This window comes from Meleagris gallopavo, chromosome 23 (assembly GCF_000146605.3).
Source record: "Meleagris gallopavo isolate NT-WF06-2002-E0010 breed Aviagen turkey brand Nicholas breeding stock chromosome 23, Turkey_5.1, whole genome shotgun sequence".
Classification (NCBI taxonomy): Eukaryota; Metazoa; Chordata; class Aves; order Galliformes; family Phasianidae; genus Meleagris; species Meleagris gallopavo.
Genome location: NC_015033.2, coordinates 6234605 through 6261679, shown reverse-complemented (window position 1 = coordinate 6261679; position 27075 = coordinate 6234605). Strand labels below are relative to the sequence as shown.

The 27075-nt window shown below is 46.3% G+C and overlaps 1 protein-coding gene across 1 annotated transcript in view; it reads left to right on the top strand.

Moving 5' to 3' along the window:
- The window catches only part of IFFO2 (intermediate filament family orphan 2), a 28011-nt gene extending 940 nt beyond the window's left edge, over window positions 1-27071 (top strand). The window contains exons 2-10 of the mRNA XM_010723039.2: window positions 7-502; window positions 17222-17282; window positions 17756-17851; window positions 19461-19601; window positions 21290-21432; window positions 23427-23547; window positions 25447-25536; window positions 26145-26275; window positions 26470-27071. Of these exons, the coding sequence (XP_010721341.1) occupies window positions 7-502; window positions 17222-17282; window positions 17756-17851; window positions 19461-19601; window positions 21290-21432; window positions 23427-23547; window positions 25447-25536; window positions 26145-26275; window positions 26470-26575 (1385 nt within the window). The 3' untranslated portion in view covers window positions 26576-27071. The remainder of the gene's footprint in view (window positions 1-6; window positions 503-17221; window positions 17283-17755; window positions 17852-19460; window positions 19602-21289; window positions 21433-23426; window positions 23548-25446; window positions 25537-26144; window positions 26276-26469) is intronic.
- Window positions 27072-27075: the final 4 nt, after the last annotated feature.

The following is a 27075-nucleotide window of genomic DNA, read 5'->3' as shown; positions in this document are numbered from 1 at the left end:
GCGGAGCGGCGGGTGGCCCACCGGTAACGGCGGCACTGCGGAACGATCTGGGTTCCAACATCCATCTGCTGAAAGGTCTCAACGTGCGTTTTCGCTGCTTCCTGGCTAAAGTGCACGAGCTGGAGCGGAGGAACCGGCTGCTGGAGAAGCAGCTGGCGGCCCAGCAGTGCGAACGAGACCGCCGCCTTCGTTACAAGACCTTCAGCCGGGATCAGGCCGTGCAAACCGACGGCGGTCTCCCGTTAACCGGAGCTGCTCTGTCTGCGAGCCCGGCGCCCGGCCTGGTTCCGTCACATTACAGCCGTTTACCCGGTACTATTTGGAGCTACACTCAAGTGAGGCGTACCGGTGGCGGTGGATTGGAAACGGTTCAAGGGCCGGGAGTGTCTTGGATTCATCCGGATGGTGTCGGGGTGCAGATCGATACCATCACACCCGAAATCCGGGCGCTTTACAACGTGTTGGCCAAAGTCAAGAGGGAGAGAGACGAGTACAAGAGAAAGTGAGTGGGGTGTCGGGGTGTTGGGGGGCTTCGTTTGGGTGGTGGGGACCCCCTCCTCTTCCCCTTTTACTCCCCCCCCCTTTCCTTCAAAGGGGTTTTGGGCCCCCAGCTGGGGATGGGTGCTCCTTGATGCTCTAGAGAAGGGATTTGGGCTCCTCCATTTGGGGATGCCCCTCCCCCAGCATCACAAGAGAAAGGATCCCCAGCTGGGGATGGGGTTCCCAGCACAACGATCTCTCTGGAGAATGGATTTGGGGCTCCCTTTTCCCCCCCCCCCCACGTTGCGTGGCATGCACTGGGGGCACAGGGATGGACCCTCCTGTTACACCTCGATCCTATGGAGAAGGGATTTGGAGCCCCCAGTTGAGGTGGGATCCTAGCACTGCGACCCGTTGGAGAAGGGATGCGTGGACCCCAACAGGGGGTGCCCCTTTTCCTTTCCCTCTCACCCCCCTACCCACCCTATAATTCTCTGGAGAAGGGATATGGGGGGCTCCCAATTAGGAGTGCCCCCCCAAACACTGTGATCCTTTAGAAAAGAGACCTGGAGATTCCAGTTGGAGTTGGGCTTCCCCAGCACTGTGATCCTTTGGAGAAGGGGTTTGCTCCCCTCCCCAGCAGGTTGGCACAGCCCTGAGGGCGGAGGGATATGGGGGACCCCAATTGGGGTTAGGCCTCCACTGCACTGTGATCCTTTGAGATGAGATTTGGGCCCCCCTCCTGGTGGAGATGAGTCCCCTTCATACTGTGATCCTCTGGAGAAGGAATTTGGGGCCCCCCAGTTGGGATTAGGCCCATATTTTGCCACGATCCTTTGGATAAATGGTTTGAGGAGCCCAGCTGAAGTTATGCCCCCATTGCACCACAATCCCCTGGAGAAAGAATTTGGGATTCCCCAGTTGTGTGGCAGAGCCCTGGGGTTGTAGGGATGGGCTCCCCTTGAAGCCTTTGGAGAAGGGATCTGGGACCCTCAGTTGGGGATGAGCCTCCCAGCACCACGGCCTTCTGGAGGAGGGATTTGGGCCCCCTCAGCCCGGGGGGCACAGGGATAGGTCCCCTAGCATCACAGTCCTCTGGAGACAAGATCTGGGGACCCCAGTTGGGGATGGGGCCCACTTTGCAGCCTCTGAAGGAGATTTGCAGATCCCCCCCCCAGCATCATGATCTCTAAAGAAGGGATTTGGCACCCTCCCCTCCCCCCATGCTGGGTGGCACAACCCTGGAGGCACAAGGATGGGCCCCCCAGCACCACAATCTGCAGGGATGATGCTGGCAGCCCAAGATCCCCTCCTTGGGAAGAGTTTGGTGGAGGGGGGACCCTTCTTGAGGAGGGTTTTCTCCTCCGCCAGCATCCACTGCACCACAGGGAGGCTGGGTGTTCCAAGCAGCGTTGTCAGGCTGTAAAACCCCTCCAAAACCCCCTTTTTGGAGATGGGGAGTAATCTGTTGTTAATATTGCATCGTGTCGTTCTTCCTAAATTTAGCTTGTTCTTCATTTTCTGGCTTAATCAGTCGTCGCTTTCGTCCGCCGGTTCTCTTAAATTAGCTCAGTGCTGCAATATTTGGGTTGCAAATACTGCAGGGGAAGGTTTGCTTGCAAAGGAGCTTCTTTGAATTGGTCAAAACAAAACAAAAGCCATCCGGCAGCCTTTGTGAGCCCTGGGAATCTTGAGGCTTCCTTCAGCCTATTGGGGTTTGAAATGGTGTTCTTTCCCCGGTGATGGATAGCATTCCCTTTGCAGTGCTGTGTTTGCTGCTCAACGCATCTGTGGTAGAGATGGAGGCCAAGGGAGGAAAAAAAAAAAAGAGGGAGAGAGAGAGAAAGGGTAGTTGGGATTCTGCAGGGAAATTCCTGCATTGCCTGAGCTGCTGGGCAGTGGGATTGGTGTGAGTGCTCCCATTTTGGGGGTTTTTTAGGCTTAAAATGTGTTTCTCGGGTTGTGTTTTTGTTGGAGAGCAAATGTAATCCTTTATTTGTTTGTGTTTCTTTTGGAAGCAGTCGGGGTTTCTGGTGGAGCTGCCTGAATGTCTTCTGTCCGTTTAACAGCTGCAGCGTGTGGCTTTTTGCATCCTTTTGTAACAGAACTCGTGAATTGGTTCAGAACGCCTTTACAAGCAGGAATATTCTGCTCAAGTAATGATTTCTGCCCTCTGTGTTTATTACTAATCTCAGCGCATCTCCTGCAAGCCGCCGTGCCTTCACTGCCAAGCATTGGAGCACCCACTGCATCCAATGGGAAAAGAAGTCTCCCTCTTTGTTCAGCTGACACACCGCGGGGCTGTGTTTGCTTGGTTGGTACCAGGGAGATGGGAGGAAGCTGCAACGTGATGTGGTTGGGTGTTGTGTCATTGTGCTCCATGGCTTTGCTCACCCTTGAGCACCCTCATGCCTGCTCATCTGTGGTGCTGGCGATGCCATTCTTGCAGTAAGATTCCTCAGTTTGGTTTCACTATCCTGAGCTCACGTGGTGGTGTGTTTGTCAGCAGCCCTGGAAAGGTCGGTGTGTGTTCAGGCCTGTTTATTTGCAGAGGAGGGGTTCTTTGTTGTGGCACACGTGTGCACGTACACAAAATACACGCTCTGAGTTTACATTATCTTGCAGGAGTATATTCAAGTTATTTAGGGAAACAATCTTGCAGTGGAAAATGAGCCTCGTGCTGTTAGGGCCTGCGCTAAGCTAAGTGCACACATGAGTTTCTGACACAGCTCTGTGATCCTACAAAGCCACGCAAGTGCTTAAAAACTGATAGGTGCACCTGGCAGGCAGGCAGCCCTCTGCAACAGCCCTGCTCCGTTTATTGCAGGGATGTTCATGCTGGGAAGACTGAGTTTGCTGGGTCTGCTGCTATGTTTTTTGAGCACTGCTGGAGTGCAATTCAGGATCATAGGATGGCTGAGGTTGGAGAGGACCTTGAAGATCATCTATTTCCAACCCCTGCCTTGGGCAGTTTCTGCCATTACTGATGGCTTCTTGTGGGAAAAGGCACCCATCTCCTTGGTTCTGCCCACCAACATCACTTTTCTGGGGTATCCCAACGCAGTGCGCTTTGGATAAACCCAATACTGGGATGTGCAGTCAGCAGAGCACCTGGGCTGTGTTATACCCCCGTTTTCAGAGAGTTACAGAACAGTTTGGGTTGGAAGGGGCCACAAATGAGCACCCCAAGCAGCGCACCACGATTGCTTTCCTTCTACAGGCTGGGTTATGGCTTTGTCTGCTGCCCAGCAGGAGGCAACCCTTTGCATTCAGCCACCCTTGAAGACTGGAATCACAGGATGGTTTGGGTTGGAAGGGGCCTTTAAGATCTCCTTTAGGACTTGAGTGCACCCGTGTGCTCTGCCAGCAGAACGCTGCTGCGTGTGGCCACAGCTCTGCTGACGAGGTGAAACCCTGCTGCAGTCCTGCCCTGCTCTCCCTTCTGTTCCTCTCCCCCCCTTTAACTGCTGTGGCAAGCTTTGCTCTGAACACTTGAATAGATTTGTCTATTATGGTTTCAAAATTGTTCTTAATTGGAGCAGATATTGAGCTGGCCAGATGTTGGTTGTCTTTTCCAGCCCAGATTTAACTCTTAGTAAGGGTTGGACTGGAAATAATTGTTTTACCCCAGGATGGTATTTCATTGGGAAGATTAATCAAGTCCACTTGAAAAAGAGATTATCTTAAATTTGCTGCAGCTGGAAAGGACAAAGATTATCATTGTGAAAGGCACTGAGCGTCAAAACTCACTGGGTCTCATTTTTTAAAGGAGAGAACTTAATAAAAATGTGCTTAAGAGAAGCCCTGGAGGAATGTCTGAGAACTTGTAAAGCTAAAATAGCAGTGGTAACAAGATGCAAATGTTACGCATAGAGCCAATCAAAAACAAATAATTTTTTTATCCCTCCAGAAGAATGCAATCATCATGCAGGACTTGTGTCCACATTTCAATTGGTTACAGAGCTGGCAATAATGCAAAAGCCACACATATATATGAGGGTATACATTTAATTCTGGTGCATAGGTATATTTCGGTATATATAGGAATGTATTTAATTCTGGGATGTGTACTTTTCTATTTTCTATTGTAGCTGTGCTGCAATGAGGTTGTTTGTGTTCTGCACCACTTCCCATGTGGATGCAGCCCGATGTCAGAGATTTCAGGTACCCCTCATAGATGTGAATCACGGAATCAGTAAGGCTGGAGAAGACCTCTGCTCCAACTACCCAACTGATGTGAGGTTTGATGCTAAGTGCTCACCCTTGGGAAACTGGACATTCAGTCTTAAAAAGAGAAATCTTCTTGCCCTGAAAGGGCAAAGGACTGGGATTTCTGGGCTGTAGTAATGCAGGTAAAGTTTGGGAGAAGAGCACAGGGCTCCCTTTGATCCTTCTATCCAGCAGTGCTACGCAGAACCGAGGATTGAGGCTCTATTTGCTAGATACTTAACCAGATGAACTCTGTGCCTTATTAAACTGGCTTGGAATGGGAACCACCGGGGTAGGGTTGAGATGCAAGGACTGATTTCAAATAGCGTGTTAGCTGTTCATTCTGTGCTTTATCTTTGCCCAGCTATTAGCTCAGAACCCCAATTAAAACAATGAATTTGCAGATGAAGCGGATCGGAGAAAGGAATCGCCGCGTGGTGCTGTGAGTTTCAGAGAAACTTGGGCTGTGCTCTTCAAAGAGTGGCTTCCCCTGTTGAAAGAGAACCACAACGCTTTCTGTGTGTGTTGAATTCACCTTTTGTTCCTCAGTGACTCACGGTGGGGAAACCTGGCTATGGTGAAGGGGAAAAACCAGGCAGAGAGCACGGCTGTGGGGCTGCAAATCCCCCAGGTGCCTCTGGTCGCCAACCTATCAACCCCCCCAAGACCCTTCCGATGTAGGGGTGAGGCGAAAACAAACTTAAACCCAAGTTATTTCTGGCTCTTCATCATGGGTAATCACAGCCTTTCTGCAGGGAGAGCTGGGATGGAGCTGAAGGAAGCGCCGAGCCCATGGACAGCTCAACAGCTGCTTTTTTGTGGTTGGGTATTTGTGGTAAAGCTCTGTCTGGCCTTAAGTTAGCTTCCTGCGTTTCCTTCTCTGTGACTAACTAACTATTCTCAGTTTGCTGGAAGTGTTCACAGGACGTTGCTCTTTTTGGCTCAAGTCTCTATTTTAAACATAAAGTCCAGCTGTTTTCATGGAATCATTAGGGTTGGGAAAGAGCTCTATGGTCACCAAGTCCAGCCATCAACACATCATCGCCATGCCCATTGACTGTGTCCCTAAATAGAACATTAAAGTCGGAGAAGACCTTCAAGTTCACCAAATACAACCATCAACCCATCACCACCGTGTCCCTAAATATAATCACTAAGGTTGGAGAAAACCTTCAAGATCACCAAGTCCAACCATCAACCCATGACTGCCATGCCCATTGGCTGTGTCCTTAAATAGAATCATTCAGGTTGGAGAAGACCTCCAAGATCACCAAATCCAACCATCAACCCAACCCCAAATAGAATGATAGAATAATTAAGGTTGGAGAAGACCTCCAAGGTCATCAAGTCCAACAATAAACCTATCCCCACCATCGTGTTCTTAAATAGAATCATTAAGGTTGGAGAAGACCTCCAAGATCACCAAGTCCAACCACCATCTCATCACCACCACGCTCACTATGTCATAGAATCATTAAGGTTGGAAAAGACCACTAAAATCTTCTCGTCCAGCCTCAACCCCACCATGCTCAACGAGCCATGTCGTGGTTTGTTTGGGTTTGTGCAAGAAAGGAGATTTTGTAGTTTGGTCTAATGTAACACGGCGTAGTAGTTTAACTGAATTTAGTTTAAGTGAAGCTCTTCTGCAGCCTTGTGACCAGTTCACAGTGAGAGATTATCTTGTTCCCAGAACCCTGAGCTGATTTGTGCTGAGAAACAGAATGAGGCACTTCATGAACATACAGCAGGAAAGCTGTATGGCTTCTCCAGGGTATTATTTTCTACATTTTGCTCTCTTGTGGTATGTTTTGTATGGTTGTCCTTGGGCACTGCTGTCACGTGCCAATGTTTAGCAGCAAGTGAAGTGATTGAATGCATCTCCATTTTATGTTCAGAATAGGAGAGAAGTAAATTTGCTGCAGTGTGATGTGAGCTTGGATGCACTGGTAGATCATAAGGTTTCAAATATATTGTTGGAAAGCCTTGGTTTGAGGTTGGGGATGCCCACGCTTGCTGGTTAATGACTCGTGTTGGAGGGTGGCATCTGGTTTTGGTGTGAAAGAAAGAAGTCATTTTGTAATCCCTGGCTGCCTCTGGGTCCCAAAGCAGGCATGAAAAATCCCATGGTTTACCAGTGCCTGCTGGTGAGTTCAGTAACTTAGAAATGAAATTATTAGTGCCATCCCTATAACATAAGGGAATCCATCTCCTGCTTTCTGTGCTACGAATGGTGCTGGTCAGCGTGCAAAAACAGCATTGGCTCACACTCAGGGCACACTAATAAGCCCACTGCTGCTGTCAGGGCTGGTTCCCATGGGGGAAAAATAGAATTTCCTCTTGCAGGCATAAGGCAATGTGACATATCCACCCCATGGCTCTTCCTGTAAAGCATTGGCTGTGTGATGAAGCACTGGGCAGTCTGGATTCTGTCCTTACTCTTCCCCCAAATACCTCCCCAATGACTCCACCAGCATCCCTGACCTTTGGTTGTTTCTCTGTTCCACACTGCTTTGAAACCCCCACTCACAAAAAGAAAGGGAGAAAAAGGAGTGCGGAGCACTTAGGAACTCCTAATTCACAGGGCAATGTTTTCCCACTAATCTGTATTCTTACCCAGCACGTGGAGCTGCTGGCTGCCAGCAGGGACAAAGCGACCCTGGGAACGAAGCCCCTCCTGCAGCGATGCCATACAGGATTTCAGCCCTTCCAGAACTGCTCTGGGACTTCAATAAGCTCATTTGGGGACAGCTGTCCCTTGGGTTAGCTGGGCTTGGGGCTGTGACTCAGCCTGGAGCTGCAGGCAGTGAGCTCACTGCCCGCCACGCTGCTCCTCCAACAGCCCTGCTGCCTTCAAACCAAGTTTGTCCTGCAGCTCCTCAGCCCTCCATCATCTCTTCCCTTCCCTAAATAGCACAAGCATTCCGCTGCCAGAGCTTTGCATCCCACTAATGACCACGTTGCTCATTTAGCTCTCAGGTAATGTCAGCGTTTGCTCTGCAGAGCAGATCTCCAACACCAGCCTCTGTTCATCCCATTTTCCTCATTGTTCATCTGTGCATTAAGTACTGAGCAGTTATGTCACTGGGAATTGATGCAACAACAAAAACAGCCATTGTGTTGGTGTGAATTTAAGGCTGATCTGCCTTTCTCCAAATACTGCAAAACGCCTGAGCTTGGATGCTATATCCTCCTTGGTGTCATCTTTATTAATTTGCTCCCATTTAAATGGCAGGGTACTGCTGTTTAATGGTACTGCTGAAAGGACCAGTCACTGTAATTAGCCAGGAATACTAAACTATATTAATCTACCCATTGTACTAAAGTGATTAAAGCAGCTTAAACACAGTAAGCACCCTCACGGTTCTTGGAGGGCTGTGTCAGGAGTGCTGTGTGTTTCCTCAAGTGTCGCAGCAGGCTTTCAAGAGCTGTTTACTTCCTACCTTTTGCTATCGCTTGCTGTCTCAGAACCCTGATGTTGCATGCAAATATTGGTGGTGGGTGAACAGTCGGTCTGGATGATCTCAAGGGTCTTTTCCAGCCTTAAAGGTTGTGAGATTCACCTTTGCAAAGATAATCCAGCTCATAAAATAGAGGTCAGAGGAAGCTGGGTGCATAGGAACACAGTGTGGAGACTTTGCTCTGTATCTCCGCCGTGACTTTGATTTCCTGATAAGAATTATCTCACTTGATAAAACAGCTTTATTGGGTTCAATCAAGCCTTCAGTGTCGGAGCAGAGATTAAGACAACTTCTAGCTCTTGGTTTTGAGGCTGGTTTTGAGGAGGTGGAGGGAAAGGGAGGGCAGAGAGAGGCTTAGCACTCACTCTTGGCTTTTCGGGCTGAGATATTGCAGAAGTGAACGAAGACATCCCAGCAGTACACTCCAGCAGGAGCTCTGCTTGCCTTCTGCAGAAGAATAATTGCAATTCTTTTTATCACTTGGTCTTATCAAGAACTTGTGCCTTCCAGAAGTGCTCTGCGGTGGTCCCAGTGCAGTTACAACACAGATGAGGACTGGCAGCTTATAGCAAACCCAGCTCCGAGATCAGGGAGACTCAGTGGAGACCTCTTATGTAAGTGTTACTCAGAACTCCCTGCTCCATGCAGAGTGCAGGAGACCCACAAAGCTCAGCCTTTCCCCTCCATAGCATTGCTATGAGGTCCGAAGGCAGTGCTAGAAAGAAATAATCCTCACCCTACATGGGAAACATTTCCCTTGGTTAAAAGCTTGCTCGATTACTGCTTAGAGCTGTGATGTAAGAATCTTCCACGTAGTCATATGCATCAGCTGAGATAATGTGCTGTTTTAACTTGGCAGCCTCCAAGAGGACATTCATGAAAGCTTTCAGTAGGTGTTTATAGCAAATAGAAAGGAAATTCATGCCACAGAAGTTTGCCTGTTCTTTCCGACAGCTTAGCATTAGATCTTATTATGGCTCTAAATCTCTTCTGTAACTACTTGTCTCCTCAGCTGCCAGGCTTTGGCAAGTAGAAGTGTTTTGCTAAGAGAGCAAAGCGTGCCTCGCTTGGTTTTTCTTTTTTCCTCCTGCCCCCAAAGTGCTTCTTCCACGTTAGTATTTGTACCAGGTCTTGAAGTGTCTCCTACGTGGGGATTTAAATATATATAAATTAAAAAGAACTAAGAATTAGGAGAAAAAATGGTGAGGCTCTGGGACGGGCATGCCGGTGCCTATCATCTGCTCTTTAAATCCATTTGATTAAATGATGAGCATTAAGCAATTTCTGAGTTTCTCTCAACAATGGATGGATTCTTCTGTGATTATAACATGACTCAGTCATAATAATGCCCTTTCATTGTGCACTTTTTGTTCCTGAAACTGAGCACTGAAGGCTTCTCAGTACCTCCCATCCTAACATCCAACCTGACAATTTGGTGAGGAAACCTTTCTCGCTCCGTTCTGCTCTGCTGCAGCCTGTATTTATGTCAGTAATGATGCAGATGGTGGGGATGAGCTGCCCAAAGGAATCACGTGGCGTTTTTGGGACGCTGTGATAATAGCACACTGTATTCTGCAGCTCACAGTCCCCTTTGTGTGCACGGGGTCTCTTTGAGCTTGTTTTCCCCAGCCTTCCCAGTGCAGCTCTATGAGTTCATCCCATTCACACTTGCACCAGGCTCTTTCTAAAAGAACCTGAGGTGCTGAGCAGGCTGTGCAATAACTGCAATATGATTTTTGCAGCTTTGCATGCTGTTGGAGGGTTAGGAAAAAACACTATTTCAAGATGTCAGATTAATTCTTCACATTTGCCCAAGGAGGCTGTGGATGCCCCATCCCTGCAGGCGTTCAAGGCCAGGCTGGATGTGGCTCTGGGCAGCCTGGGCTGCTGGTTGGTGACCTGCACACAGCAAGGGATTAAAACTACATGATCACTGTGGTCTTTTTCAAGCCAGGCCATTCTACGATTTGCTCAGAGATGCTTGCACGTGTTACATGAGGCCTTAATAATGGAATTTAGCACGTGGCACTACTTCAGGCTCATAGCCTCTCTTTTGCTCTTTGTGCCCCACTTGAGTTTTGCAGCATCTGTTTTGGAAATCTTTGGAAATACAGGCAGGAATAACAAGTTTACTTGGCTAAATCTCAGAGCAGTTTGCAAAGCATTGAGGCCGAGCACCTGGATGTCTGACACAGTGCCTACCAGAATGATGTAGCTGCAAAATAAATGTCTATACACGATCAGCTGTCTTTAATGCACAGCATTTGTAGTGCTTGTGTTTGTGGGAGATTTCCTTACATGGGAATTGAGCATTTGATAATTAACTCGTAGCTAGCAGCGCTCTACCGTCGTGTAATCCTGTGCTTTTGAGATTACCTGTTTCAAAATGAGTCAGAGTAATTGCTTTATCTGCAGTTATGACAACAGTTTCACAGGAATGTAATGTTCTTTGCTGTGGCTGTTTCATAAGCTGTGCTTGCAGTTGTCTCCTCTGTACCTGGGTGGCAAAGGAGATAAGGGCTCATCGTGTTCGTGCACAGGAGCAGCTCAGTGCTGCTGTGTTCTGATCAGCCAGGGCTGACTGATGAGCTCTGTAGATGGTTCCTCTCCTGCACAGCATGTTTTCCCCCTTCCATATTTGCCTCATCGTGGTAGGATACTGATATAGTTTTGTCCTCACCTTGCGCCCTTCTTTTTGTGCAGAGCGAATGCTGAACTCCCTGCCCACCTTCCAAAAAAGCAAACCCCCAAGCCTTGCATTTTCCTAAATTGCTTTTTTTTTTCTTTTCTTTTTCCCCACAAGGCTCTTTTGTGAGAAACTGAACTGAGTTAGCTTCAGTTACCACGAAGCTCGTTGGAAAATGGAAGGCAGGCAGCTCTGTGTTCTCACGTTACTGAACAAATCCATCTCCCCTTCCCCAGGGTCTGCTGTACCACTGGAAAAAAAAATGGCATTTCAGCTGTCAAAAACTGCTGCAGAATTGTTTGTTCATGCTTAAGAGAAGTATATTTGTTCAGGGCTTGTAAACACCGTCAAGAAGATTTTGACAGGAGCGAAAAATGAACTTAAGCTGCTGGTGCTGAGTGGGAAAGAGCAAGCATTAATCCTGCTGGAACCCCTGGCTGCAGACTGCCGTGCCCAGCACTCTGAGCTCAGCACATCCAGCTCCATCTGATCCTTCCTGCCTTCAGATAGGCTCTTTGCTGCCCTGGCAAATACAGGAGGGAAGCAGTGTTTGGTTTGCTTTGTGTAGTAGTTAACGTGTTGTGCATTACATCATGAGGCTTGCTGCTATCTTATCGGCTGCGGCCGGTGATGACTGACCAGAAATCTCTTTCTGCAGGAAATGATTGGGTTCCAGGAGCTGGTGTGGAGAGCTCCAGAGGTAAAACGTGACTCTAATTAATTAGATTCTGATTCCAGAGTGTGGACGCTTTGTAGAGAAATACCAAATAGGCAGAGGCCTTCTGTGGTTTTGCTCCTAAAAGCTCCATTCCTCCTGAGCAGTTTGGATTTCCACACGCCTGACCTGAGCTGGAGGAGCAGAGCAGCTGTGTAGAAATTAAAGATGATGTGAGCTTGCAGGAAAGATGAAATGGACCTGATTAGGTAAGGCAATTCTATTTCAGGAGGGTGTACAGCCGTGGCTGGTAGGAGGTGTGGTTAATGTGTTAATCTATCTCTCATCACTCACAGCTGCAGAATAGCAGGTCAGTGGTGTTACAGAGCCATTAATGGTTAGGAGAGACCACTAAGACCACGTCCAGCCCTGCAGTGGTCAATGGAAGGCCTTCAAGGTGCATGTGCAGAAGGGGAGGTGCAAGGATTGTCTGGGTATCAAAAGATGCTTTAGAGTGGGAACTTAATTGAAGGACTGTCATACTGGAGGTGTCTTGTAGCTGTGTCACTTAACATGCATTAAATTTGGCTCTGAATCTTGCACCTATTATATGTAGATTCTCCTAATGTAAGAAAAGCAACACCATTTGCTCTCTAAAGGAATGCCAGCATGGCTGTTGCTGCTGCTTGAAGTTATTGAGCTCTTGTGACATTATGCATGGCTTAATGAACTTAATGAACAAATGAACCTGCAGCTGATTTTTATTGTGGTTCCATTAACAGGCTCGATCATCATTCCAGATGAATATAATCAAGAGGTATAATTACACAATGCTTCTCTGTATAGTGAGTTCTTCCACTAATTCTCTTCACAAGGAATGGAGCCTAGCAGAGGGCTTTAATATTAACCTCTCCTTTGTAACGAACCCCCTGAGCTTGAACAGGGCAATTTACCTGTCTAACCTCAACCATTGCCACAGGTTCAAGGCATGGACACCCACGGACAGGTTCCATTGCATGGACACCCTCCTTGCTTTGGGAAATCTGATGCTGCAGAGTATGAGCAAAGAGAGCTGTGACTTGTGCAGAGCAAATGCTGCCCTGCCTGTTGCAAACAACAGATGACTTCATTCAAGAGTGCAGCTTGCTGCTGCTGCGTTAGAGCCAGCCTTTAATGGAATCAGATGTGCACATTAAATTAATACGTTTTACATGGAGCCCATCAACAAACATTTAATTTACTTCAATACGAAGGCAGGGCACGTGGGAGCAGAATGGTCTGTGCTTGGGATAATCTAGGAGAATCCCTGTGTGACAAAAGCTTTCTTAATCAAGAGGTAGCATTTGTGAACAAGCTAATTGTTCACAGTTAGCAATTGCCTAACGTGACCTCCCAGCTCGCTTGGTGCAAAGTGCATCGGATGGAAAAATGGAATCTAAAAACAAGGAGAAGGTTGGTTGGCTTTTTGACTCAACAGAATAGAAAATGGTTTTGTGTGGGTTTGTTTAGGAGCGTAAAGCTTTGTTTACATCTCTCCAAAAAGCCTCAGGTCCCCTCCCCAAAAAGTCCAAGTGGTCTCTCTTAGCCTGGGTACCGCAGTACATCCCAGGCAGCGTGCCCTGCCCAAATTCTGCCTCCAGCCATGCACAGGATTAGCATCCTCATATGTGGGAGTGCCACAGTTTGACTTCTGAAGGGCCGTTAAGTGAAATCAGCGTTTAATGACCGGAATTATAAAGTATAATGTTGATAGTTACGATCTAGGTGGTGGAGAAGGGATTAGCAGGCATGTTGCTGCAGCCCTGGGTGCGTAATGAAATGGGATGGGCAGTGCATGGTGCAGAGCGTTCAATCCCGTGCCAGAGGTGGTGAGAAGGCTGCACACCTTCCATTTGGAGCTGCCATCAACGAGGGATGGGCGTCAGAGGGCTGAGAGCACAAAAGAACAAGCAGTGCTGGCACAAAGGAAGGCGAGCTCGGAGACGTGTCTCCCTTGGCATGGCTTGGTGCTGCCATGGGGTGGGGGTTTTCTCCACTTCCTTGCAGGTGTGGTGCAACAGAGAACGCAGCCTAGGTGATACATTTCTTACACATGAGCAAGGCTGCGTGCATCTCATGCCCAAAAATGGAACGGTGGTGCCTTAGCATGCAAGGAAGGCCAACTGGAGTCCTGTACGTCCATGAGCATTTTTCAGCCGTTGTTCAAATGCACACTTTTTTTTTTTTCCTCCTATTGTAGACTTCAGCAGTTGAGCTCTTTGCTTTTTCTTTGTCTCCCTACGAACTGATGAGAAGGCAGAGCTGAAAGATTCCAAGTCCGTACCTATACCATCATTAAATGTTATTTGAGGAGGGTTTGCTCCCTTGAGGAAGGGTGTTTTTAATGAAAGAAAGAGTGCAGTGGATGCCATCAGGCATCATTAACGATCAGCTGCTCTATTTGCCTTTCTGCCTTGAGCAAAAGCATATTTAGGGCCGTATGTTTATATTTGGCTTATTTTGCAAGCATCTTATCTGTTGTCTAAATAATACTGTGCTCCTGCATTCATAAAAGAAACTCACCGAGCAATTTTTGCAAAGGCAAATTTGCAATTTTTTCTTTCCTGAGCAGCTTTTGTGAATCTGATGGGCAGTTCTCTCCTCCTGAAATTCACTTTGATGATACTGAGGGAGGAGAATTAGGCTCAGGTTGGTCTGAGCCAACCTGAGAGAAAGTTTGGAAGCCTGTTGTGTCAACCTCATGAATGCTAAGGTTGGCATGCTTTGGAGAAGGTTTGAGGGGATACCATCGAGTTCCTGAGATACCCCCCTTAGCAGTGTTGGTGTTGGTGTAGCTGCTCTTCCAATTTCAAAGGAAACACACAAGTTTGTGGTGTGACTCAGCTTTAGAGGAATAAGGCTTTAAGCAACTTTAATCCTAGCTGACTGCTGGTGAGTATTGTTTGTTTAATAGCCCTGCAACGCTGCTGTTCCCTTTAAAGACAGCAAACCGCCTTTGTTCTCCTCTAAGCTACGCAAGACACTGATTCTTAATCACAGGGCTGCAGAAGTGGTTTGGGGCCCGGAGCTGCAGTGACTGCACACTGCTGGAATGTAATTTGTCACATCTGGTAAAAGGGAATCGGTCCGGATCTGCTCCAATGCACACTAGCCCTTTTTTGGGGGTGGTGGCTGTGACTAAAGCACACTTGGTAGGTGGGAAAAGTGGAAAAAAGCATGGCTAGGCTTGAAATATGTATTTGTGATACAGTCAGCAGTGCAGCCTGCTGGGGTTGAGCCTTTGGGAAAGCCATAGAACCGTCAGGGTTGGAAAAGAACACTGAGATCATAAAGCACAGCCATACCTCTGCATTCCTCTGCACTACTCCAGTGACCACATCTTCTGCTGTCAAATCAACATCAAGAAGATATCGACTAGCATAAAATGATATTAGGAGAGCAACTTGGAGCACGTTGATTATTAATGATGCCAGTGCCATACTTAGCATCTTCTCAGTGGCTTCTTGTTGCGTTTGTTGGAACGTGTGATGGCAGCTGCCAAGGGCCCTTGTAAAGTCCTGTGTGTTACAGCAAATAGAGCATGATCATATGAATGAGCAATCTTTCTGTTGTCTCACTTGCTTGGAAGTTTAAATGGAGAATGAATCAACTGCCTCTTTGTCAGCCTCCAGCTTCTCCTTCCCCTTCTTCCCTACCAATGACCTGATCACTCCTCTAATTAAGAGAAACAGAAACCAGAGTGGGGTGTGTTGTGTGTAAGAGAAGACTGGCCTTTTCCTCTCCTTTGACTCTGAAGGAAGGGAATTAGGGCTGTAAATCACCGCTCTGTGAAATGCACTTGAAGTGACATAAGGAGAAGAAATGGAACGACTGGAATTTTGTGCAGGATGAGGGAGGTTGGGCTGAGCAGACGTCGAGATGCGTAATTTTGGCAGCTTCCCAGCATGGCTGAACTGCTGGGGAGGAACGCTAATCCTTTTTGCTTGCTTTTTGGCACAACCACTCAAAATATGCAGCTCCATCTCCCGAAAATACATCCTTCTCTGCAGACTGCATCGTGCTCTGTAGGAACGCAGGTAATACAGCAGGGTAACCTGAATGCAGCCTCTATTGCTGATGGAACAATTAAAGCCTGGAGGAGCAGCACGCAGTGCCAGCACTGACTTGCATCCACAGAGGGCCAGGAGGAGTGATTTAAGCCCAGCAGCACTGCTGTATCTGAAAGAGCCTATCACAGACTGCAGTATAACTCTGCTTTAATTTCACCTTCTTGACTTTAATATTAAATCTGGGAAACGAAGTTACTATTTTTATAGGAGCATACATGTAATCAGCAGTCAGAAAGGAAACAGGATATGGAAATACAAGCGAAAATATTTGATGACAAATGCAAATTTCAGCCTAAATATTTTACCCTGCTTGGCAGTAAATGCTCGCTGGTAAAAAGATGCACCACAAACCTTCCTGTGTAAATCAACCGTGGGTTGTAAGGGGGGAGTGCACATGCTGTTTTGCTGGCTGTTGCTGCAGCACAATGGCAGGAGGGAGAAGGAGCAGCCAGCATGTCATCTTGGTGCTGCTGCAGTGAGCTGTAACCCCTTCAGGAGTTTCTGGTTGTGCAAGTAGCACCGTGCATCCTCCCCTGCAGGAGATCCTCCTCACCTTCCAGCTCAGATGGGGTTAAATTTGCCCTTCAGTACATTATTTGATAAAGTTTTGGTCCCTACAAAATAAACAAACAAATAAATAAATAAAAACTCTGGCAGCAGAAATTATTACGATGGCATTCAGACGTGTTTCAATCATGTGGTTTCCAACATCAGTTGGATTACTGAAAGTGAACACATAATTCCTTCTGTTATGAGGGACTGGGCAGGTCTCCTGTGGCACTATAGAACCGTCGAATCATCAAGGTTGGAAAAGACCACTCATATCAGCAACCCATCAGGCACATCCCTCAGTGCCACATCTCCACTGAACACCTCCAGGGATGGAGACCACCACCTCCCAGGGCAGCCAACAACACATCACCTCTCTTTCTACTCTTTACTCATTGTACTTTTCTTCCTGAACTCAAACTGTATTCACGTGTATGGATGAGCATCATCACGTTTCTGAGAGCTTTGCTTTCAGGTCAGCAAATGACAGAAGTTGACAGTGCCCTTTGAAACGTTTGTATGCTTGAAAGGAGGAACTGCTGCATGGTTCTATACCCAGTCCAATAATGATGCTTGTAGTATAAGGTTTAATTACACAGCTTGTAATGACAAAACTCCTTTTCTTGCACCCTCTCAGTTCTGCATATGCCCTGCATTCAGAGACACTCAGCTGCTCTACTTGAGACTGCAGAGGCATGCAGGTTCTTGCAGGTTTTGATGTAGAGAGCACGTAAGTGTTTGAGTTGATTGGGCTGAACAGGTGAATAGTGAGAGTGCTGATTCGGGTGATTTAACTTCAGATGCCTTCTATTGCTCTGAACATTTCCCACCTTACTTGGAACCAAAAATTGCACAGAACTGTAGGAAGGGTGCTGATCCCAACGAGAGCTGATTTCACTTCTGTGCTTTTATAGACTTACATCCCTGGTTTGAGGGTGTGTAAAGGAGGGGGACCATCTGCTTGACGTTTGAAATAACTGTCATCATCCCACAGCGAGCAAAAAACTTGTGATATGGAAAAAAAAATACATTCTTTCCCACAGTTAACACTCCATCTGCACATCTTGTCTTTCAGATGGGAAGAGGAACTGACAAGAAGAATGAGCCTGGAGTCTATGGTAGAAACCTTGCGAGAGGTAAGCCTGGAATAGAACCCTGGAAGCATTCAGGTTGAAAAAGACTTTTAGGATCACCAAGTCCATCCATCAGCCCATCCCCACCATGCCCACTAACCCATGCCATGGAACCAGGAATCATTTAGGTTGGAAAAAAACACTAAGGTCGCCAAGTCTATCCATCAGCCCATCCCCACCATGCCCACCAACCATGTCACTCAGTGCAGATAGCATGTGCTGAATGGCAAGTGCTTTCTCTACACCTTTCATTGTGCTAATCATCGTTCAATTAAATGGTGAAATTAAATTAATTAAAACCCCTCCTGTAGTCCCAGCAGCTGAATGCCTTGCTGTGTGCTAGAGAGCAGGGGGAATGCTTGGAAGCTGAGTGCAGCGTGGGGGTGGTGATGTGCCTTATCAGCCCTGCTCAGGTTAAGTGAGGAAGTGTGTGTTGCCCTGTGGCCTCTGAGTTCTTTGTGTGTTTTCTCTTGCAGGAGGCGCAGGAAGCGGAAGCTCTCCAGGAGGAGTTAAATGAAAAGATTGAGAGATTGAAAGCAGAACTGGTGGTGTTTAAGGGTCTGATGAGTGATGTAAGTACACTGGAGAGCAGAGTGGCCAACTCCCACTGCCTCTGTGAAATGTGTGCGTTGTGCAAATGGCTTCATTCATGAAAAAGTTACGGTCTTAGTGAGTGCTGCTTCGTAGTTAGTATTACGACTGCCTTTATGATCTAATGCATCAGACAGATCACCCTTCCCCCTGCTTCCTGTCTGGTCTGTGTAGAGATGCATTAACTTGCTGCTTAGCCCATAAACTGGACTCTTCCCTTCCTCCCCCGATTCCACTGCTGGCGATGCTGGCATTCCAATCTGCAGCCATGGGGAACGTGATGGAGAACTCCCAGGTTAGGGAAAAGATTCTGTCACCATGCAGCTGTCTTGCATTTTAGCCATACTGATCGTATAATCGTGCAGATATCTGAAAGAAAAGCTGGGTGAACACTGAGGTGGCTTTCTCCATTAGACTGAAGCAGCGTGCTGATGCCAGTTGTCTAATGAAGATGTTCTCTTATGCTTATTTATTCAGTAATTTTGTTTAGAACCGCTTCCTCCGGTCTTTATATGAGCTTGCAGAACCTGCTCCCTGGTGTCAAATGTATTCTCTCAGGGCCACTGGATCTATTCATGCGAAATTTGGCAATTAGCTGTCTCTTCTTCTGGTGTTTAATGAAGAATAGGCATGCTTGGTTAGAGGCAGTGTGAATCTTGTTAGGGCTGCATCACTTAGAACTCGTTCACAGAGGGAAAGGTGTTGTTCAGTGTGTACAAAAAGGGTGGTGGTGAATGCAAACATCCTGCTGGATTCGAGAGAAGGTGTGCTCTGAGCTTTGCAAGGTGGAAGAGAGCCTAAGGAAAGCAGCAAGAATGCTTGTTTGAATCCTTCCATGTAAATATGTAGGGCAGAGAAACACAGAATGTTGGCACGTGCCTCGTTGCCTTCCTGTCGATAAGAATCACTGCTACCTGTTCAGTTGATAAGAGTGTGTTTAAAGAGTGTCATTGTTCATAGCCTCCTTTTTTTTTTGGAAAATAAAACCTTCCCAAGTTGTCCAGAGGTGCTTGACAGAGGCTGGAGAAGAATGAGAATCATAGAATATCCCAAATTGGAGGGGAACCCATTAAGATCACCGAGTCCAACTCCTAAAGAAACCTGCTCAATATTCTTAAACAAAGAAAACAAAACCAAGTCCTCTTGTTGGAAAGCGAGTTTGCTATTTAAGAGTGCTCTGCAAAGAGTTTTTTCCATTTTTCTGGTCAGGGGGATGATTTCCCAACCACTGAGATGCTTTCCAACAGGGAACATCTCACCTAGGCTGGGTGTCTGTAAAAACACAGAACGGTGTTACGTTGTGGATCCAGCAGTACTGTCTGAATAGGAGCAGCCCTTATAAATTCAAAAGTTGTGTTGGGTTGGGCATAGGTTGTTCAGTGGCAAAGAACTGAGCTGAGGTTTTCTTGGATTTGGACACAAATGTTAATTCTGTTAGCTGTCTAGTCTGCTTAGACTGCCTTTCCAGGAGAACAGGACGTAATATTGTTTAAGGATGATGTGCCCTGGGGTGAGAGAGATACTATGGGGTATCTCTGCTTTCCTGAACTGTATAATAATAGAAGATAATCACTGCTGTCCTTCCTGCAGCCCATGACAGACCTGGACACAAAGATTCAAGAAAAGGCCATGAAGGTGGACATGGACATCTGTCGGCGAATCGATATCACAGCCAAGCTGTGTGATGTAGCGCAGCAGCGCAACTCTGAAGACGTTTCCAAGATATTCCAGGTGATTAGGCTGTGAATTTTCTGTAGGGTAGGACGAGCAGTGATGGGTCAAGAGGGAGCAGTGTCGAGAAGCGTGGTCCAGGTCGCTTCCACTTATTGAAATTTCTCTGTGTAGAACTATTCTCTTCTTTCTCAGTGTTGGAGTGTAGCTGTCTTCTGATGTAGCACTAAGAGAAAAAAAAAAAAAAAATTGGGAGAGTTTTCACTCAAGATGAACTTTAAGAGATGATGTTAGTCTTGATCCCATTTGGTAACGAATGCATTAAAAAAAGCATTCCAGGGGCCTAGGTTTGTATAAATGGCTTCCTCTTCACAAGTGAGAGGTTTTAAGCTTGTAGAACTGTCATCTGAATGTTCTTATTTCTGGCTCGAGCTCCACAGCCAGAAATAACACTTCTGTGGTGGCGAGTTATGATTGCATTGTGAGACCAGCAGCTCTAATTGCTTTCCTTGAGCTCCTATGGCTCCTTGGTGCTAGTGGGAGAAGTCGTATAATTTGCTACAAAAGCAACCAGTTGCAGCTCTGTGTTGAGCAAACCTGTAACTCCCATTGCAGTTGATCTTGTGTCATACCCGCTCTTTCAATTGTGATTAACCCAGCTTCACTTTGGTCTAAACGTGTCCTGTCCAATCCCTGGATAAGTCCAGTGCTTTTCTCTGTGTTGTGATGTCGTGTGAAAACACTATAAATATCCTTGTGGTCTCCACCGGTTGTGTATTTTGGTTGTGATGTAGTTGCCTTAATGTTTGGTGGCTTGTTTTTTGTTTTGTTTTGTTTTTTTTTTCCCCCCTATGTTTCCAGAAAGATTCTGATCTCTTTTTTGGAGACAATTTTTGTAGCATATTGAGCCACTGCGTTGTGCTCCTGGTTCCTTCTTGTCCCTGAGCAGAATTGCTCTGTCTTTCTGCTCAAAGGTAACTGCAAAGCACACTTTTGGTCAAGCATGCAGTGGTTAAAATGATCGGTATGGAGAGCAACACCAACAAAGGATGGCTCACGTGCCAATGAGAGGGAAAACTGCAGTAGGCTGGGAGCAGGCTGTGTGTGACTCAGTGGTACCGCATCTTTTACAGCCATGCTCTCTGCCCTTTGTGGCACAGTGTCCCTTCAATTCTCTGCACATCTGCAAACTTCCTTTCTTTTGAGGCTGTCCAGGGATTGTCGTGGTTGGGTCGATCCTCCTCCTGTCAGTCTGAAGACTAAACAGTCTGCCTCTGCTTATGGGGAGGGAACAAACCTGGCTTAAAGAATCTCTGCAAGGTTTCTTGTCTACTCTTCACAGTCCCTCAACACTGGGAGCAACAGCCTGTGGTGGTGGCAGGAAAGGGAGAGTTCTGTCATTTGCTCTCAAACCTGCTGCCTGGGCACTCCTGCAAGCTTTTGCTTTTCCCCTGTATCATTCTAACCTCTGCATGTTCTCTGGTAGGCCATAGGCTGTTGTCAGTGAACAGATGAACATCTGTAGAGCGCTGACAGCCTGCAGCTTGCTTTGCTCTTTGCCATTTTTGAACTGCTTTCTTATGCTCTTTGTTCCCCACTCACTAATGGATGCAAATCTTGAATACGTGCAATCCCTGAACTGCCTGGGAGCCGATGTGGTTTTAACCACCCCAACGTAATGCCTCTCCTTTATTTGACACAGCATCTCAGTCGAACCTTCTAAGTTACAACTCTTCTCTTCAATTAAGGTGGCTTCCAAGAAGAAGGAACGAAAACTTGCTTCTGATGATGACCTCTCAGAGCAGGATGCAGACAACAGCAGGTTCTCTGACGACGAGGTCAGCTGTTCTTTGAACATCACAGATGAAATGAAGCGTATGTTCAATCAGCTGTGAGTATCGTGGATAACGTGGGGAAGACTGAAATGCAGATTTAATCTCAGAACTCAAATACTGAGTTACTTCTGGAGGCGTTCAGGAGGTTTTTCATGGTAGAGAATTCGAGTCTGTTTTCCCTGTGTGTTAGAGGATCTTAGGAGGAACCTTGCTGCTTTTTGGGCTGGATGGAATATGGCATCATTGTCACTGAAAGCTCAGGAGTGATTCCAACTCCTCTGGTGTTTCCCATGATTTTCAGGTCAGCTGTGGGTACGTGGCACTGGTGGTTGTGTCCAGATCAGTGGTAGCAGAGGATGACAGTCGTATACATTCCATGAATGTCAAAGGTCTCTTCTCCTGGGCAGGAAGAGTTAATTTATTTAGCCTAAGGGTTTATCCCTGGGCTAGTGAGAGTTAAGGGTCTCTGCTATTTTCTCTTGGCAGAGGGAGCCCCAGCCAGGGCCGTAGGTCTGATTTCAGTAGCATTTCAGTATTTGTGTCTTCTGCCAACTTCTGCAACGACTGTGCTGGGAGAGGCAAGAATTCCCAGTGCTTTCCCACACATCAGTATTTAATACGTAGGAGTACACAAGTCTTTCTCTAAGGAGCACTGGCTCCTCTTCTGTTGTCAGCTGTTGCCAGAAGTTCTGTTTTCAGGCCATGCCCCCTTCCTTCCCTCCTCAGTTTCATATGTGGGAGGGCACGATGTGCCCAAGCAGTGCAGGTCATTCTTCGTGTTATAATTCTTGGTGCTGTGTTTGTGGCTTATTGAAGATGATACATGATTAAGTAAATTCTTGCTTTGGGGGCTTTGTCAGGTAGAAGGTGTATTTTACAAGTAGCTGATCTTATTAACAGAAACCTTATGCAACTTTCATTGTGTCTCTAGTGATGGCCTTAATGCATAAGTGCCTAGCACTAAAAAGTCAAAACGTGGTCGACATTGAACAACATTTGTCTGTAATAGACAGCAGTCAGAACTGGGAGTCTGCATTCTGATAGCTCTTGCAGCAAAAAGAAACTGAGCTGAAGAAAATCAATTGCAAAAGACAGAATCGTGTATGTCCAAAATGTTTATTATTTTGTGAAGTGGAGATAGATGCCATCTCTCGTGCCAAGCTTCTCAGCTTTCTGAAGACAGTGGGGGACTCAGCTTCCGGATTGAGATGTTATCTGCTTAAAAGGAAGTGAGCTAAAGAACCAGAAATGCATCAGCCAGAAATGAGCAAACTGCTCCTGTGAGCAGCTTCAGGTTTTTGCCAGGCCTCCTTAACAAAGACAAGAAGCAGCTACTTGTGTTTCACTGCCTGCTGTTCAAACCAAGAGTGACCTGGCTGCCTTCTGAAACTTTTTCCTTTATTGCACAACTGGCCATGTTAAAGGGGCTTGACCAAATAGCAAGGTTAAAGGCCACTCTGCCACTGTTTTTTCTCAGTCCTAAGTGGCTTTAGTAGTATCTTTGCTTGTCCAGCTCAATAGTAAGTACTTATGTTCACTTGTGCATCATTCTAGGGCTCCGTTTTCTCTTATTTATTTTTGAAACGAATCTTTCTAAGTGCTGCAGGGGAAAATGTTGGCTGAACTTCAGCGTGAAATCAGCAGGGAATCTTCTAGTGGCTGTTTCCTGTATAATTCCCCAAACTGTGGTTGAGTTCATTTTCCCATGTATAGAAAGAACAGTTTAAAACATTTTTGTGGTTTTGCAAACAGGGGAAACTAACAAGCAGCACCATCTGGAGGACAGAACTAGGACTGTGTGCTTGGGCTGGGAATGCTAACAAGGATCTTTTATTCTGCTTTGGAGTGGCAAAGAGCCCAGGAGTGAGGGACTTGCAGACAGTGGCAAAGCCTGTTTTTAAAATCTTTCAGGATTTTCAACTGCTTTGTTTCCTTTGTTCGGTTCTTGTAAGCCCTTTTTTATTTTCTTTTTTCCTTAAACATGAAACGAGGGGCTGAAGGAGTGGGGCTGGAGTTCTTTTTCACTCATGCTTTTCCATTACCTTCACAGTCGTGAGACTTTTGATTTTGATGATGACTGTGATAGCTTAACGTGGGAGGAGAACGAGGAAACGTTGCTTCTTTGGGAGGACTTCACAAACTGCAATCCTTCAATTGACCTCCAAGGAGAGGTGAGTATGTCAGTTATCTTCTTAAACTCTTCTCTTCAAAACTGGTATCCCTCAGCTGCTCTTTCAGCCATCTGAGCCTTTGGATATTTGACTGGTGATCTAGTTTGCCATGCAGACTTGCTTTGATTTTAAAATCCTCTTAGGGCTTTCTCTCCGTGGTTGCTTTTCAGTTTATCTACCAAACTTCATTTCTTCTGCTCCTTCATACTGAAGGAGATAGAAATATCAAGCAAGTGTCAAAAGACCCGAGGCTCTAGCTGTTGTAGGAGCATCACACCATCTGTCACCCTGACCAGCGAGGCAGCTAGAGCCCTTTATCTCCCATGCAGCATCTCACTTTCTCTGTAGGGTGTCGTTCACCCTTCCGTTGTCAAAACATCACGTGTAGTGTGTGAGATGGTACTGTGCCCTCATTCCAGCAGGGAGAAAAGTGAACTTGATGTGTGCCACGTGTGATGCTGAGGTATGTACAGCCTGACACAAAGGGCTGTGTAAGGCCCGGGGGATCTTCTGAGCCCGCAGATCTTGTGCTTCTGTCTTCCCAGTCAATAGGAATCTCCTGGTGCTGGTGGATAATGAACAGCTTGCTCTTAATCCTTAAGATCCCATGCAAAGTAAGCTAATGGCTGCACGCTGCCTCATTCAGTGACTCCTGAGCCTTTTAGAACAGGCCTAAAGAGAGATTGAAATGGCAAGGTCTGGCTCTGTGCAGGCAGTCTTAAACGTGATGCTATTATTTCATTACTGAGCAGCATGACAGCAGTAGGTAGGCAATAATCCTGCCTTCTCCCATCATTGCCATAGTACAGAGATGCTGAGGCAGCAGTCTCCTGAATATTGTCTTGTGTTGACTGCCAGGGGTGTGTTAATTTACATCTTCCCATTTGTGGATCATCTGGCATAGCCTGAAACTGCGGAGATTATTTCAAAGTGCTGGGACTGCAGAAAGCAGCATACTTAGCTGTACGTCTTTTGAGCAGGAAGAGTGGCAGAGTGATAACGTGCAGCCATGTACTGGAATTAGTGACAGATTTATTTGCATATACCCATGTGTGCATGTATAAGCACAGCTATCAGAGGAATATTGCCGAACTCAGACCTTCAGTGCAAAAACTCTAAAGGTTTTAAGAAGCTTAAATCCTTCTAAATGAAAATTATACAAGGAAAGGGTAGATCCGTCTTGTAGATGGAGCTTCAGAATAAAGACTACTCCGTCTGTGCCTGGTCTTTAACACAGTGCTTTACATGCCTGAATCTTCCTTCCACTGGCTTTATTCCTTTCAAGTTCTTACACGGTGCCCTCACCACCTTCTTTGAAGACCTTCCTCCTCGAAGCGCTTCTGCATATAAAAGGATAAGTGGAGTGATTCTTGTAACTATAGGCTGGTTATCCTGACGTTGATCCCATGTAGGATCCTGATAAAGCTGCTGCGGATGTGGCCGAAGGATGGTGGCAAAATGAATGCTCATCAACTCAGTTGTGTTCAGTTGATTACTTTACCTGGCATTTAAGTAACGCATTTTGATAGGAGACGATGCGTGTAGGCTATGAGATGATGGAAACTGAGTGGTCTTGGGAGTATGGAATCAGAAAATAAGAATTCCAGAGCAATGCTGTAAGTAGTGCTCAATACAAGGGAAAAAAAAAAGGAGTTTCGTGTCTGGAAAGTAATTGCTGCATATTTCTGCATGATCAGGCTGGGAAAGGTTCAGCAAATGCAGTAGTTTCATTTTTTGGCATCATCAGGTATCTGTTTGTTGCTGGAGTCTTGATCCAAGGTTCCTTTGCATGGGAGGGTGTAAGACCTTGCGCTTCCCAGCGAGGTTCTATGAGAAAAATCCACAGTCTGCTGCTCTGTTGGTTTCTTGCTAATTCTTTGTGTCCTCATTTCCCATCAGGAAGAAAACCTGGGAAACTTGATCCACGAAACAGAGTCTTTCTTTAAAACAAGAGACAAGGAATACCAAGAAACAATAGGGCAGATAGAGGTAAGGAAGTGATTCATGATCATATAAATAATTCCTAATGGACAAAACGTGTGCAGTGTTCTGCTCACAGATAGACATGCACACACTGCCAAGGAGGAATCTGTATCTCTATCAAGAATGCAAAGATGTTTTCCTTTGACATTGTTTCGGATATTTTTTCCTAAATACTCTTTTCCTCACTACTACTGACTAAGCACAGGTCTGTCATTAGTGCAGTGAGAACCTTCAGAGCAAAGAATCAACGTGCACTGTTTTTTTCCGCTGTTTGTCCTGCATGCCCACCATCAGACTGGGAAATGTTTCACAGGAAACCACCTCAGAGGTCGCCAGGCACAACATCTGTAGCTTCTCACCATCTTAGCCCTGAATGTGCTTTCATTCATTGCTCTGTGCTGACAAAGAAAGCGCCAAGCAGCAGAACAGGACATAAGAGCTGTTCTAAAAACAGCGTTGAGCTCTGATTAAAATACACCTCATAAGGAGATGAATGCACTCTCAGCATGCAACGCTGCCATAAAGGGTTTATATCTCCCCAGCAGTGTGTAAAGCTGAGGGAGGAGCTGCTAGCAACTCACCTTGAGCTGATGTTTTTTTCTCTTCTCCTCCAGCTGGAATTGGCCACAGCCAAGAGTGACATGAACCGCCACCTTCACGAGTACATGGAGATGTGCAGCATGAAAAGGGGCCTGGATGTCCAAATGGAAACCTGTCGTAGGCTTATCAAAGGTTCAGCTGACAGGTAGTACGATCTTAGAATCCTCCTCCTTACCATCCCACCTTTTATTTACTGCAAAAGTGAAGTTTGTTGGTAATGAAGGGTATTCTTAATTGTTTGAAGAGTGAAAGTGACGATTCCCTTCACAAGCCCCGCGTTTTCTTGCCTGTCAATGGTGTTCAATGCTTTGTCTAAACCTTTCTCTGAATTTTCTGCAGAAATTCTCCATCTCCCAGCTCTGTAGCCAGCAGCGACTCAGGAAACACAGATGAAATTCAGGATGAGTTGGACAGAGACGCGGATGTGGAGCCCATGGTCAGCTGATACGTGGTTGGAGCATTCCAGTGAAAGGGAAAACACAAGCAAAGATTGGAAAACAACACACTGTTGAGGGGTGAAAAGAATAAAATTAAGACTTGTAGGCCCCTGCATCGGGCTTCTATGGACTCGTTCCTACACGCATCCCCACCCCACCCAAGGATTGGTGCTGTAAATTTCTATTGTTATACAATTCACAAATGCAGAGTCCTGTAAGAAAACATGGTGTTTTAATTGTGCCTTTGCCCCAAGCTGAGCCACTTTGAGCTCCAGTGGAATATTACTAGCAGGTGTTTTTATATGAAAAAAAAATAAAGTAAATTATATATATATGTATCTATTGAAAAATCTGGTTGCAGCAGAGGATGGTGCTGCAAAGGCTCTGGATATTTCAATAAGCTTCTGGTTTTATTGAACTGCTGCACTGATTGGCAAAAGAAATACTGGCAAACTGAGCAAGGAACCCGAGACAATTGTGGTGTAATTACCAATGCCTGGCACAAAAA